The 13652-nt window shown below is 46.0% G+C and overlaps 1 protein-coding gene across 1 annotated transcript; it reads right to left on the reverse strand.

The window, feature by feature from the left end:
- Positions 1-1626: 1626 nt before the first annotated feature.
- Positions 1627-6597, reverse strand: LOC109741494 (oligopeptide transporter 4-like). Its single transcript, XM_073501847.1, has 6 exons — positions 6076-6597; positions 5885-5982; positions 3269-3847; positions 2920-3172; positions 2650-2832; positions 1627-2548 (listed from the first exon to the last, which is right to left on the reverse strand). The coding sequence occupies exons 1-6, from the start codon at positions 6595-6597 to the stop codon at positions 1925-1927; spliced, it is 2259 nt and encodes a 752-aa protein (XP_073357948.1). The 3' UTR covers positions 1627-1924.
- Between the last annotated feature and the right edge of the window lie 7055 nt (positions 6598-13652).

A 13652-nucleotide genomic window follows, 5' to 3' on the forward strand; every position in this document is an offset into this window, starting at 1 on the left:
CGAATAGGACCCAACAAGAGTACGGGCACACAACTAGGGGGTACAGGTGCAACTACAAACAACCCCCACCCCCCCCCCCCCCCCAAAAAACCAACCACGGCCGACACCCCCCCTGACAACCTCCCCCAACCCTGGCTGCCATTGCTTTATCCCCTTGAAGTTGCACTTGAGTAGGACGACTTGCAGTTGTAGTTAAGTTGTGGCGGTTGCAACTACAAACAACCCCCCCCCCCCCAAAAGGCCCAACGTTGATAACCTCCGACAACCCTCCACAACCCTAGTTGTGGTCGCTTTATACCCCTTGCAGTTGCGGTTGAGTAGGACTAGTTGCAGTGGCAGTCAAGTTATAGTGGTTGCAACTACAAACACCCCCCCCCACCTGCACCCCTAAATAATAAACACCCTTCCAGAAATAATAATAATGAAAGCAAAATTTTAACTATAAAATTAATTGGTTGAACATTAGAAAATTTATGCCACGGCTCTTTTTGATTACACATAATTTGACAACTCGTGCAGTTACACACAGAGGACAAGCCGTATGAGTAATAGTAAAATATAAAAACAAATAGAAAATAATTAAAAAGTCGGACCCTTTCGTATCACCACTCCCTCTTTCTCTCGAATAGAAGAAAACATAATAATATGAAAGAGCGAAAAAAACATTGTATTGAGAAAAAACGGCCTAGGCAACAAAAATCAGCGGCAAAATGGGAAAGGGGTTATGCACCTTTGAAGTGTCAAGTTCTTGTACAAAAAAAATTATAAAACAAATTTCCTGTAAAAAACAATTACACAAATTATACATGGTCAAACAAAACAAACACATGCAAAAAACATTGTCAATTAACACATACAAAACATTGCATTGAGAAAAAATTATACATGGTCAAACAAAACATTACGTTGAGAAAAAACAACATGGACGCAACAAAAGGCCAATTATGCAACATTAATTTACTTATTACAAAAACACTATTGTCTGAAAATAAAACTTATTGCAAACATTAGTCTATATTTTTAGGGAACAAAACATTGGTCTGCTTTTTTTTAGACTACAATGGTCTGCTACAATGGAGGAAATTGCCACAAGTGACAAACCATCCCAACAGTCAATGAAAAGGCTCGTAAAAACACAGCTTGGCCCGGCAAAAAGAAAAAAGAAAACGGCCGAAAAGGGCCCATACGAGCGACAAGGTAACCCACAGCTAGCAACCCTTACAAACCTACGACAAGTTCACCTTTTTTTCTTTTTTGACAAGCGCTAATTGTCAGCGAAAATAGCTGCGACATAAAAAGAGATAATGGGCCGCTAGCCCAACAACTCACGGTCCGCGCCGTGTCGCTACGAAGCTCACCACATCGACAAAAAACAAATCACAGCGTGATTAGATCTGACGGCAGACAAAGTGAATGAGACCAAACAATTTCTCAGCTGAATGAGTTTTAGCAAAACCGTTTATTATTAGGTGTAGATATAGATACATGGATGCACCTTGAGGATGCAACAAATAGGCAAGCAATGGTGTGCATTCAGCGTCGTACGAAAATCGGACATTATATCTGTACGCGAAGTAGGCTCTTTATGGATCGGTCCGCCTTAAATTGTCTCTTTTTTTTCACCTGCAATTTTTTTTGTCTTCCTTTTGTCAAATCATGTCCAGTTCTTTTTGCAAAAAATGGAAAGGAAGAAAATGTCAGTTCTATTTTAGTTTGGTCGTTCTTTACGAAATGTGTATCTTACTGTACGATGCGGGCATGAACTATTTGCGGTTGAATAATTTTGATGCGATATTTGATTCGATAAAATTTCTTTTACCAACAAATCAGAATTGCTTGGGGTGTGACAGAATGACACGAACACAATTGCAAAGTATTATGAGTTCATGACCAATCTTGAGGCATGGAAGAAGAGACATTTAGCTTAGAACACTGGGCACACACTTTCCGGACCCAGGTCGACCCCTTTAGAGGTGGGGCATATGGCGAGAGGGCAGTGCTCGCCGGCCGTGCCCCACCAAACAATGCTCCGGTTCTGCATGGTGAGCGCGAAGTAGAGCAGCACCGCCATGAAGGCGACCCCTGCGTCCATCGCGGCGGAGAAGATGTAGTTGTACCGCTGCCACCACCTCTTCCGGTACCGGAACACAAAGAAGTTGAAGATGGTCCCGACGAGCAGCCACGAGTTGTAGTTCACGGCCGTCGCCGGCGGCATGCTGGCCGTCGCGTTGATGAGCACCGGCAGGTTGATCAGCAGTATCCATTTCTTGTCGGGGAATATCCTGTGGAAGATGTACACGACGAACGGAGACGCGGCGCCGATGAGGAAGAAGTAGTTGATGGCTGCGTAGTTGCCAAGCGGCCCGAAAATGCGCCGTGGACCAACGAGGCCCCAGATGACCGACGCGTCGAAGAAGACCCGGTCGTTGGGGCACGTCCATGGGCTATTCGCCGAGAGCTTTTCGATATGGCAGATGTTCTCGACGGAGCCAAGCAGCCACCATGCCACGCTGAGGTTGATTGTGCCGGCCACAATTGTACCGACAAACTGAGCGTGAACAGAGCGTGAAGGTCAGTAAATTTCATCTTTACACATGTGTTACTGAACTCTCTGCTTTGGAAGGTGGTCAGATTGAGGGGCTCTTTTACCTGAACGACGAACATTGATCTGGGGGGTATCTTCATGTAGTGGCCAAGCTTGAAATCTGCGAGGAAGGCGACGGCCTGTGACATGCTCATGTAACCATACACCTTGAAGCAGACATTGGCGATGGGATAGCCGGGCCTTATCAGCCCCATGGAGTACTCCGCGATGACATTCAGACCAGGCGACTGCCGTCCGTCAATTTACAAATGCCTTTTGTCAGTTTTCTTGCAAAATTGCAGGAGATTACACTGTAGATTCTTAAATTTACTTGCCTGGTTCGTGGTTGCCGTGATGATGCTTATGGGGAGGGTGAAGACGAAGGACATGCCACAGGCGAAGACGAGGCCCCACCATGGGAGCTGAACCTGGTCGATGAGGACGGTGCAGAGGATGAGGGCCACTGTCATCGACAGCACCGTCAGCGAGTAGAACCACCACGCCGGTATGTCCTCGTACGTCCTCATCAGCTTCGTGTGGATGTCAGGATCCTCCCGCCGCGAAACCCTGAACCGCTGGTAGATCTCCCTGCACATTGGTCCATGTCCCATTTCAGTTGCGATACCAGACGTGATCACGGCTGCGTCTGTTTATTCATGTACGCACAGAGAGGAGAGCCCTTACTTCCCGTAGAAGAGGCCGACGTGCGAGATGGTGGCAGCGATGGTGGCGAAGCTGAGCCCGTAAGCGAGAGCAAAGAAGGTACTGATGTTGACCCTGCCGAGCTCATTGTAAGCGTCATAGTCGAGCTCGAACTGCTTGTTCACAATGGCGTCGATGTCGTAATCCGTCCCGTTGGACATGAAGAGCTGCGTGGAGAAGAGGGGGAACGTCTTGGCGTGGTACAGGTTGGTGCCCCAGTACGCCGTGGGCACCAGCACCCAGACGAAGAAGACGTAGCCGACGAAGATGTTGGCGATGGCGAAGAAGGGCGTGATGAGCGGGCTGCCGAGGTAGGAGGCGACGGTCTCCCAGTCGAGGGTGAAGGCTCCGAGGCCCAGGCCTTTGAGGCCGGAGCCGAGCTGCTGCGCGGTCACCGACTTGGGGAACGCCCAGCACACCCATGCGATGGACGTCAGGCTCTGGAAGATGAAGCCTGGCAGGGCGTAATACGAGAAGCTGCAGATGAGCACCACCAGGAAGAACTTGAAGCGTGAGATTTGGCGCGAGCCCTTGGCGAACTCTTCCTTCTCGTGCAGGGCCCTGGTACAACAATGCAGGTGTCGTTAGTGTCGTGCTACATGCTGAGGCATGGTTTCATGATAATTATATTCGATGGCTATCACTTACAACATCCTGAATCTGGTTGCTTACTGAAAAACATTATGTGTGGTGATTTAATAATGGCTTGGTGTTTAATAATCTGGAGTGGATCAATTAAAAACATGTGTGGTGGTTTCATTATTGTGAACCGTTGGATACTGATAGTGCTGGTGGGGGCTGGCGGCGGGGGTTGGCCGGCGGCACCCTGCAAGCCCAGATCTGAGCCCTTTGAGCCCCATCTGGATCAGGGCGGGCCGTTGTGGACTCCGGCGGGTCGCTTCCAGCTGGTCTGGCATGCTACGGGCGATGGGGGCGGCGGCTACTCTGCTGCAGCACGGTGGCGGGAGCTTAGCGGGCCAGTTTTGGGCCCGGCCGGGCAGTTGGCCTGGTGTGCTCTTGCCCCTGCGTCCGGTCTGCTATCGCCTGAGCCGGCGTACGTTGTCCCCTCCCACATAGCTGCGATACTGCCGGTCCCGGTCTATGGTGGCTTCGTTTTGGTCCGGCCGACCTTGCAGCGTTTGCCGTGGCGAGACAATGGTGATGTCCTCGTGACTGTGTTGGCGCATGTTGGTGGGCGGTAGGCATGGTGGAGCCGGCGGTTGGTCCTGGGTTGTGGATGTGAGGGGTCGGGAGAAATATCTGTCAGGTCTGGCCGGCACCAACGCGGTGACGCCTGTGGGCGCCACCCTTCTTGAAGGGCGTCGGGTGTACCTCTCTCCCATTCCCTTCCGTGTACCGGGAGAAATTCTAAGACTTGTCCGCGCAGCAGCGTCGTCGTCGTCGCAGTCCTTCTTAAAGGTGTTGCTTGGTACGCGGAAATTCGATGGCATAGGAGTGCGGTGGAATTCTCCGGTGGGCCCAGCGATTGTGGGATACTGTAGCTTTTGTTGATCCGGTATTGCTGGCATTTTTTCTCTTGTTTTCTATTTTAAGCGTGATTGTGTTGTTTGCCCCAGCGATGAACTCACTGTTGTACCGGGTGGTTGCTATATTAATATAGCGGGACGAAAGCCTATTTCGAGAGGATGTTTTTACCGTTGTGCAAGCGGATTGTACTTTGGTGGGGTGCTTTATATGCAAAGCCAGATGAAAGCCTATTCCCTCAATGTCGGTGGGTAGCTAAATCCAATACTTACGCTCCATAGATTCTGCCGCTATTTTCCATCATCATCGTTTGTATCTTCAATTAATGACGGCCTGCCGCTTCGAGCCAATTTTAACACCTTGGTTCAAAGCGACGGCTACTGATAATACTATGTGCACAACTTGTTTCTAGTAGAAAAAAAACAGTGACCTGTTCTTCTCGGGGGAGATGGTTAACACACTTGACACTAACAAATATTAGCTCGGCCCAGCTTTTGGTTCTGTTAGTGGTTCTTGTCAGTTTACCTTGGGGCAGTACGTACCTTTCTCCATCGACTTCATCGACAAACTGGGGAAAAGGCAAGTTGTAGTATACGTACTTAGTGCAGCTATTTGTAGCTATGCGTGCTTTAGTAGGTTTCTCTGTCGACTCCGTCAGTAAGTTTCTCTATACTCGAAGACAAACCAAGTAATGAACGAACCACAGCTGATCGTTGAGAAACGGATACTCGTATATAAATTTAATGGGGCAGTGCTATCTGCTATGTTCGCCCGTCTTCAAAATGCAAAATCTAGTGGCAAAACCAACAAAAATCGAACCAACTCAAGCCATCAAAGATTAGAGATTTAAATGACACGATATACAGCGCCGCAAAGCCCGTTTATTTATTTTTGTTAGCTCAATAGTTCATTTTTCTAGGAAAGAAAAACTTTATTCTTGAACTGTTAGACTGATAAGTGAGCTTAAACAGGCTTAGACGGTGCGTGGTTTACATCCCTATCAAGGATGCGCGCTCTATATATACATACATCGGTAAAAAGAATGTAATAACGCAAGAAGGCGACCAAACGAACTTGAGTAGAGTGGGTATAGTGATCGTCAGAGGTGCTCACCGGAAGAGCGAAACCTGGACGAGCGTGCTCGGCCACCACATGTGCGCCGGCTCCACCACGTACTTGCGCATCAGCCCGGCCCAACCGTACCCAAGCACCTAGATCGATTTTATTTCGATCCCACAGAGCAGAAGTAAGAAAGAGTAGCATGAAAGAACACCAACGCATATATGAACTGGAGTACTACGTACCTGGGTGGTGATGATGAGGAGCCAGGCGGCGATGAAGGAGATGGAGCGGCCGTAGAAGGCGCGGATGATGTCGACGATCATGACGGCGTAGGCGTTGCCACCGCCGAAGGCGTAGCCGGCATTGGCGAAGATGGAGATGAGCACGTGCTCCTTCATGTTGAAGGGCCCCGGGTTGAGGCTCCACTCCCAGCCGCCGAGCAGCGCCGGCGCCCGGAACTTGCGGCGCGGCAGCACGCGCGCCAGGAAGTGGCCCATGGGCAGCGACGCCACTTGCACAGTCAACGAGGTGATGACGAGCGGCTCCGTCCGGTAGGAGAAGAACTGGTTGAGGAAGCTCAGGAGCGAGCAGGAGAAGAGCCCGATGCTCCACATCCGGAACGTCCACACCGGCAGCGTCGGGTCGTCGACAGTGGGGACCGTTAGCCGCACCTGCTCGATCGGGGAATTCTCCTCCTCCGACGACTCCTCCAGTTTACCGGGGGCGGCGGCGAGGCCGCGCTCGTCCGCTGCTGTCTCGCCCATTGCTATGTGCGCTGTACGTCTATACCGGAGGGGGTGGTCTGGGAGCAGGGGTCTGATGGCCCGGCAATTTATAGGGGGCGGGGGTTTCAGCTACTATTGTGTCCACATTCTTTGGGCGTAACGCTTTTGCTTACCGCATTACTGTTGTCAGGCTTCTCCTAACAAAAGACTCAGATTAAATTGTTATTTTTGCCATAGATGGACTCAGATTCATTGTTTGAAAGAGAGAAGTGCACACGGGAAATACCACCGCCGCCCCCGCCCCCCCATACAAATTTAAAATTCGAAAAACACAATTTTTTAAAAAAAAACTGAAGTCTTGGGATATCAAACCCAGGTGCCCAAGCTACTCCCGTGTGAAGTTTCGTGAAAAAACACAAGGAAATGTATCCGTGACGAAGAGAATGAAGTCCGGCCTACGATCCATCAAAATAGCTTTTTTCCTATACATAGGAATTATTATTATTTGGACACCAATACGATTCCTGGTGTTTTTTCACAAAATTTCACACGGAAGTAAATTGGGTACCAATTTTTTTTCAAATTTCCCTGTGTTTTTTTGAACTAACTTTTCGTATAGGGGGGCAGAGCACCCAGGTGCTACAAAACATACTTCAACCTCTAACTCTTGGCCTAGTCTAATTTACAACCCCCAACTACAATACCATCCACATTACAATCTCGAACTTAAATTTTGTCAGGATTCAATCCTCGCCTCCCCGTTGACTGGATTTAACCCAGTTGACCATCCAGTCTACAAGCTATGTCAGCAAACAAAAACAAAACTTCCAGCAAAAACAACTAAATCTGTAAAATAAAAAAATTAGAAAAATATGTAAAATCAAAAAATTATAAATAAAAAATCAAAATAAAATTTCAAAAATATCTGTAAAATCAAGAAAACATTGCTAAGCATCAGGAATTTTCTTTGAACTTTTTTATTTTACGAATTTTTCAGAATTTTCAATTTTTTATTCAGAATTTTCAGAAAATATCCCCGGACTTTTTGATTTTCCAGATTTTGTCCAGAATTTTGAACATTTTTCAGAATTTTTAGAAAACAACCCCAATTTTTTGGTTTTCCATAAATTTGAAATTTCCTTAAAATTTTGATTTTGTAGCTTCTATTTTACAATTTTTTTATTTTGGGGATTTTTTTTCATTTTTTCCTAGAAAATTTGAATGTTTTCCTAAGGTGGCATGGCTTGCTGAGTGGATAGTCAATGGGTCGAAACTGGCCAACAGGGAGGGGAGGGTTAAATCCTAGCTGGTTTTAAGAGTTCGAGGTTGTAATGTAGACTGTATTGGAGTTGGGATTGAAAAATAGACTAGGGAAAAAGTTGGGGGGTCAAAATATGCACTTTCTCTCTTTTTCAAAACATTCTCAGGACAACCGCGATTGTTGCGAACCTTAGTCAAACTTTGTGATGTGGGATCTATATGCGTTTGAAGGTACCAGCTACACACCGCTCGGCATGAACGGTTATCTATCTTACAAACCAATAAGGAGGTATTACGCTGAGGCAAATGGTTACAGCATGGAGCAAAGGCGTGAGTGAAGTTGAGCAGAGGTTGGACCTGAAATGGAGGGAATTCACGATACATGGCTTAGGATTGCAAGTGGAAACACCAATGCCGAGAAGAACTTGTACATCTTAGACCTAAGGGGATGCATCTTGGAGAGTTGAGAAGAGCAAGGGTGGTCATGGTTAGATCAGGTCGGTGAAAATAGCATTGTAGCACCCTCAGTCGCGGGCAAGAAAGAGAATCGACCGGGAAGGAGGGATGGGTCGACAAGACAATGGAAGGAGATGATATTGTCGGGGACGAAGTGAGAAGTGCCGGGGAAAATGAAGGAAATATGCCCTAGAGGCAATAATAAAGTTATTATTTATTTCCTTATATCATGATAAATGTTTATTACTCATGCTAGAATTGTATTAACTGGAAACTTGATACATGTGTGAATACATAGACAAACAGAGTGTCACTAGTATGCCTCTACTTGACTAGCTCGTTAATCAAAGATGGTTATGTTTCCTAGCCATAGACATGAGTTGTCATTTGATTAACGGGATCACATCATTAGGAGAATGATGTGATTGACTTGACCCATTCCGTTAGCTTAGCACTCGATCGTTTAGTATGTTGCTATTGCTTTCTTCATGACTTATACATGTTCCTATGACTATGAGATTATGCAACTCCCGTTTACCGGAGGAACACTTTGTGTGCTACCAAACGTCACAACGTAACTGGGTGATTATAAAGGTGCTCTACAGGTGCTTCCAAAGGTACTTGTTGGGTTGGCGTATTTCGAGATTAGGATTTGTCACTCCGATTGTCGGAGAGGTATCTCTGGGCCCACTCAGTAATGCACATCACTATAAGCCTTGCAAGCATTGTAACTAATGAGTTAGTTGCGGGATGATGTATTACGGAACGAGTAAAGAGACTTGCCGGTAACGAGATTGAACTAGGTATCGAGATACCGACGATCGAATCTCGGGCAAGTAACATACCGATGACAAAGGGAACAACGTATGTTGTTATGCGGTCTGACCGATAAAGATCTTCGTAGAATATGTGGGAGCCAATATGAGCATCCAGGTTCCGCTATTGGTTATTGACCGGGGAGGTGTCTCGGTCATGTCTACATAGTTCTCGAACCCGTAGGGTCCGCACGCTTAACGTTACGATGACAGTTATATTATGAGTTTATATGTTTTGATGTACCGAAGGTTGTTCGGAGTCCCGGATGTGATCACGGACATAACGAGGAGTCTCGAAATGGTCGATACATAAAGATTGATATATTGGAAGCCTATGTTTGGATATCGGAAGTGTTCCGGGTGAAATCGGGATTTTTCCGGAGTACCGGGAGGTTACCGGAACCCCCTGGTAACTTAATGGGCCTTAGTGGGCCTAGGTGGAAGAGAGGAGAGGAGGCCAGGGCAGGGCCGCACGCCCCTCTCCCCCCAGTCCGAATAGGACAAGGAGAGGGGGGCGGCGCCCCCCCTTTCCTTCCTCCCCTCCACCTCTTCCCCCTCTCTCTCCTAGTCCAACATGGAAAAGGGGGGAGTCCTACTCCCGGTAGGAGTAGGACTCCTCCTGGCGCGCCTCTCCCCTTGGCCGGCCGAACCCCCCCTTGCTCCTTTATATACGGGGGCAGGGGGCACCTCTAGACACACAATTGATCATTGATCTCTTAGCCGTGTGGGATGCCCCCCTCCACCATATTACACCTCGATAATATCGTAGCGGTGCTTAGGCGAAGCCCTGCATCGGTAGAACATCATCATTGTCACCACGCCATCGTGCTGACGAAACTCTCCCTCAACACTCGGCTGGATCGGAGTTCGAGGGACGTCATCGAGCTGAACGTGTGCTGAACTCGGAGGTGCCGTGCGTTCGGTACTTGATCGGTCGGATCGTGAAGACATACGAGTACATCAACCGCGTTGTGTTAATGCTTCCGCTTTCGGTCTACGAGGGTACGTGGACAACACTCTCCCCTCTCGTTGCTATGCATCACCATGATCTTGCGTGTGCGTAGGAATTTTTTTGAAATTACTACGTTCCCCAACAGTGGCATCCGAGCCTGGTTTTATGCGTTGATGTTATATGCACGAGTAGAACACAAGTGAGTTGTGGGCGATATAAGTCATACTGCTTACCAGCATGTCATATTTTGGTTCAGCGGTATTGTGAGATGAAGCGGCCCGGACCGATATTACGCGTACGCTTACGCGAGACTGGTTTCACCGTTGCGAGCACTCGTTGCTTAAAGGTGACTGGCGGGTGTCTGTCTCTCTCACTTTAGTTGAACCGAGTGTGGCTACGCCCGGTCCTTGCGAAGGTTAAAACAGCACCAACTTGACAAACTATCGTTGTGGTTTTGATGCGTAGGTAAGAACGGTTCTTACTAAGCCCGTAGCAGCCACGTAAAACTTGCAACAACAAAGTAGAGGATGTCTAACTTGTTTTTGTAGGGCATGTTGTGATGTGATATGGTCAAGACATGATGCTGAATTTTATTGTATCAGATGATCATGTTTTGTAACCGAGTTATCGGCAACTGGCAGGAGCCATATGGTTGTCGCTTTATTGTATGCAATGCAATCGCCATGTAATTGTTTTACTTTATCACTAAGCGGTAGCGATAGTCGTAGAAGCAATAATTGGCGAGACGACAACGATGCTACGATGGAGATCAAGGTGTCACGCCGGTAACGATGGTGATCATGACGGTGCTTCGGAGAGAGATCACAAGCACAAGATGATGATGGCCATATCATATCACTTATATTGATTGCATGTGATGTTTATCTTTTATGCATCTTATCTTGCTTTGATTGACGGTAGCATTATAACATGATCTCTCACTAAATTTCAAGATAAAAGTGTTCTCCCTGAGTATGCACCGTTGCCAAAGTTCGTCGTGCCCAGACACCACGTGATGATCGGGTGTGATAAGCTCTACGTCCATCTACAACGGGTGCAAGCCAGTTTTGCACACGCAGAATACTCAGGTTAAACTTGACGAGCCTAGCATATGCAGATATGGCCTCGGAACACTAAGACCGAAAGGTCGAGCGTGAATCATATAGTAGATATGATCAACATAGTGATGTTCACCATTGAAAGCTACTCCATTTCACGTGATGATCGGTTATGGTTTAGTTGAGATGGATCACGTGATCACTTAGAGGATTAGACGGATGTCTATCTAAGTGGGAGTTCTTAAGTAATATGATTAATTGAACTTAAATTTATCATGAACTTAGTCCTGATAGTATTTTGCAAATTATGTTGTAGATCAATAACTCGCGTTGTTGCTTCCCTGTGTTTATTTTTGATATGTTCCTAGAGAAAAATTATGTTGGAAGATGTTAGTAGCAAAGATGCGGATTGGATCCGTGATATGAGGATTATCCTCATTGCTGCACAGAAGAATTATGTCCTTGATGCACCGCTAGGTGACAGACCTATTACAGGAGCAGATGCAGACGTTATGAACGTTTGGCTAGCTCAATATGATGACTACTTGATAGTTTAGTGCACCATGCTTAACGGCTTAGAATCGGGACTTCAAAGACGTCTTGAACGTCATGGACCATATGAGATGTTCCAGGAGTTGAAGTTAATATTTCAAGAAAATACCCGAGTTGAGAGATACGAAGTCTCCAACAAGTTCTATAGCTAAAAGATGGAGGAGAATAGCTCAAGCAGTGAGCATGTGCTCAGATTGTCTGGGTACTACAATCGCTTGAATCAAGTGGGAGTTAATCTTCCAGATAAAATAGTGATTGACAGAATTCTCTAGTCACCATCACCAAGTTAGTAGAACTTCGTGATGAACTATAGTATGCAAGGGATGACGAAAGTAATTCCCGAGCTCTTCGTGATGCTGAAATCGACGAAGGTAGAAATGAAGAAAAACATCAAGTGTTGATGGTTGACGAGACCACTAGTTTCAAGAAAAGGGCAAAGGGAAGAAGGGGAACTTCAAGAAGAACGGCAAGCAAGTTGCTGCTCAAGTGAAGAAGCCTAAGTCTGGTCCTAAGCCTGAGACGAAGTGCTTCTACTGCAAAGGGACTGGTCACTGGAAGCGGAACTACCCCAACTATTTGGTGGATAAGAAGGATGGCAAAGTGAACAAAGGTATATTGGATATACATGTTATTGATGTGTACTTTACTAGTGTTTATAGAAACCCCTCGGTATTTGATACTGGTTCAGTTGCTAAGAGTAGTAACTCGAAATGGGAGTTGCAGAATAAACAGAGACTACTAAAAGGCGAGGTGACGATGTGTGTTGGAAGTAGTTCCAAGATTGATATGATCATCATCGCACACTCCCTATACTTTCGGGATTAGTGTTGAAACTAAATAAGTGTTATTTGGTGTTTGCGTTGACCATAAATATTATTTAATCATGTTTGTTGCAATACGGTTATTCATTTAAATTAGAGAATAATTGTTGTTCTGTTTACATGAATAAAACCTTCTATGGTCATACACCCAATAAAATGGTTTGTTGGATCTCGATCGTAGTGATACACATATTCATAATAATGAAGCCAAAAGATGCAAAGTTAATAATGATAGTGCAACTTATTTGTGGCACTGCCGTTTAGGTCATATTGGTGTAAAGCGCATGAAGAAACTCCATACTGATGGGATTTTGGAATCACTTGATTATGAATCACTTGATGCTTGCAAACCGTGCCTCATGGGCAAGATGACTAAAACGGCGTTCTCCGGAACTATGGAGAGAGCAACAGATTTGTTGGAAATCATACATACAGATGTATGTGGTCCGATGAATATTGAGGCTCATAACAGGTATCATTATTTTCTGACCTTCACAGATGATTTGAGCAGATATGAGTATATCTACTTAATGAAACAGAAGTCTGAAACATTTGAAAAGTTCATATAATTTCAGAGTGAAGCGGAAAATCATCATAAAAAGAAAATAGAGTCTCTACGATCTGATCGTGGAGAAGAGTATTTGAGTTACGAGTTTGGCCTTCAGTTAAAACAATGTGAAATAGTTTCACTACTCACGCCACCTGGAATACCACGGTGTAATGGTGTGTCCGAACATCGTAACCGTACTTTATTAGATATGGTGCGAAATATGATGTCTCTTACCGATCTACCACTATCATTTTGGGGTTATGCATTAGAGACAGCTGCATTCACGTTAAATAGGGTACCATCTAAATCCGTTGAGACGACATCTTATGAACTGTGGTTTGGCAAGAAACCAAAGTTGTCGTTTCTTAAAGTTTGGTGTTGCGATGCTTATGTGAAAAGGTTTCATCCTGATAAGCTCAAACCCAAATCAGAGAAATGTGTCTTCATAGGATACCCAAAGGAGACAGTTGGGTACACCTTCTATCACAGATCCGAAGGCAAGACATTCGTTGCTAAGAATGGATCCTTTCTAGAGAAGGAGTTTCTCTCGAAAGAAGTGAGTGGGAGGAAAGTAGAACTTGATGAGGTAACTGTACCTCATCGCTTATTGGAAAGTAGTTCATCACAGAA

Source organism: Aegilops tauschii, chromosome 6 (genome assembly GCF_002575655.3).
Source record: "Aegilops tauschii subsp. strangulata cultivar AL8/78 chromosome 6, Aet v6.0, whole genome shotgun sequence".
Classification (NCBI taxonomy): domain Eukaryota; kingdom Viridiplantae; phylum Streptophyta; class Magnoliopsida; order Poales; family Poaceae; genus Aegilops; species Aegilops tauschii.

What these genes read in the sequence shown, in the direction of transcription:
- LOC109741494 (XM_073501847.1), bottom strand. Translation starts at nt 6,597, where the DNA reads ATGGGCGAGACAGCAGCGGACGAGCGCGGCCTCGCCGCCGCCCCCGGT. An exon ending in TCACGGCAACCACGAACCAG is followed by an intron (nt 2,833 to 2,919) that starts GCAAGTAAATTT and finishes GACGGACGGCAG; the next exon opens with TCGCCTGGTCTGAATGTCAT. An exon ending in GATCAATGTTCGTCGTTCAG is followed by an intron (nt 2,549 to 2,649) that starts GTAAAAGAGCCC and finishes GTTCACGCTCAG; the next exon opens with TTTGTCGGTACAATTGTGGC.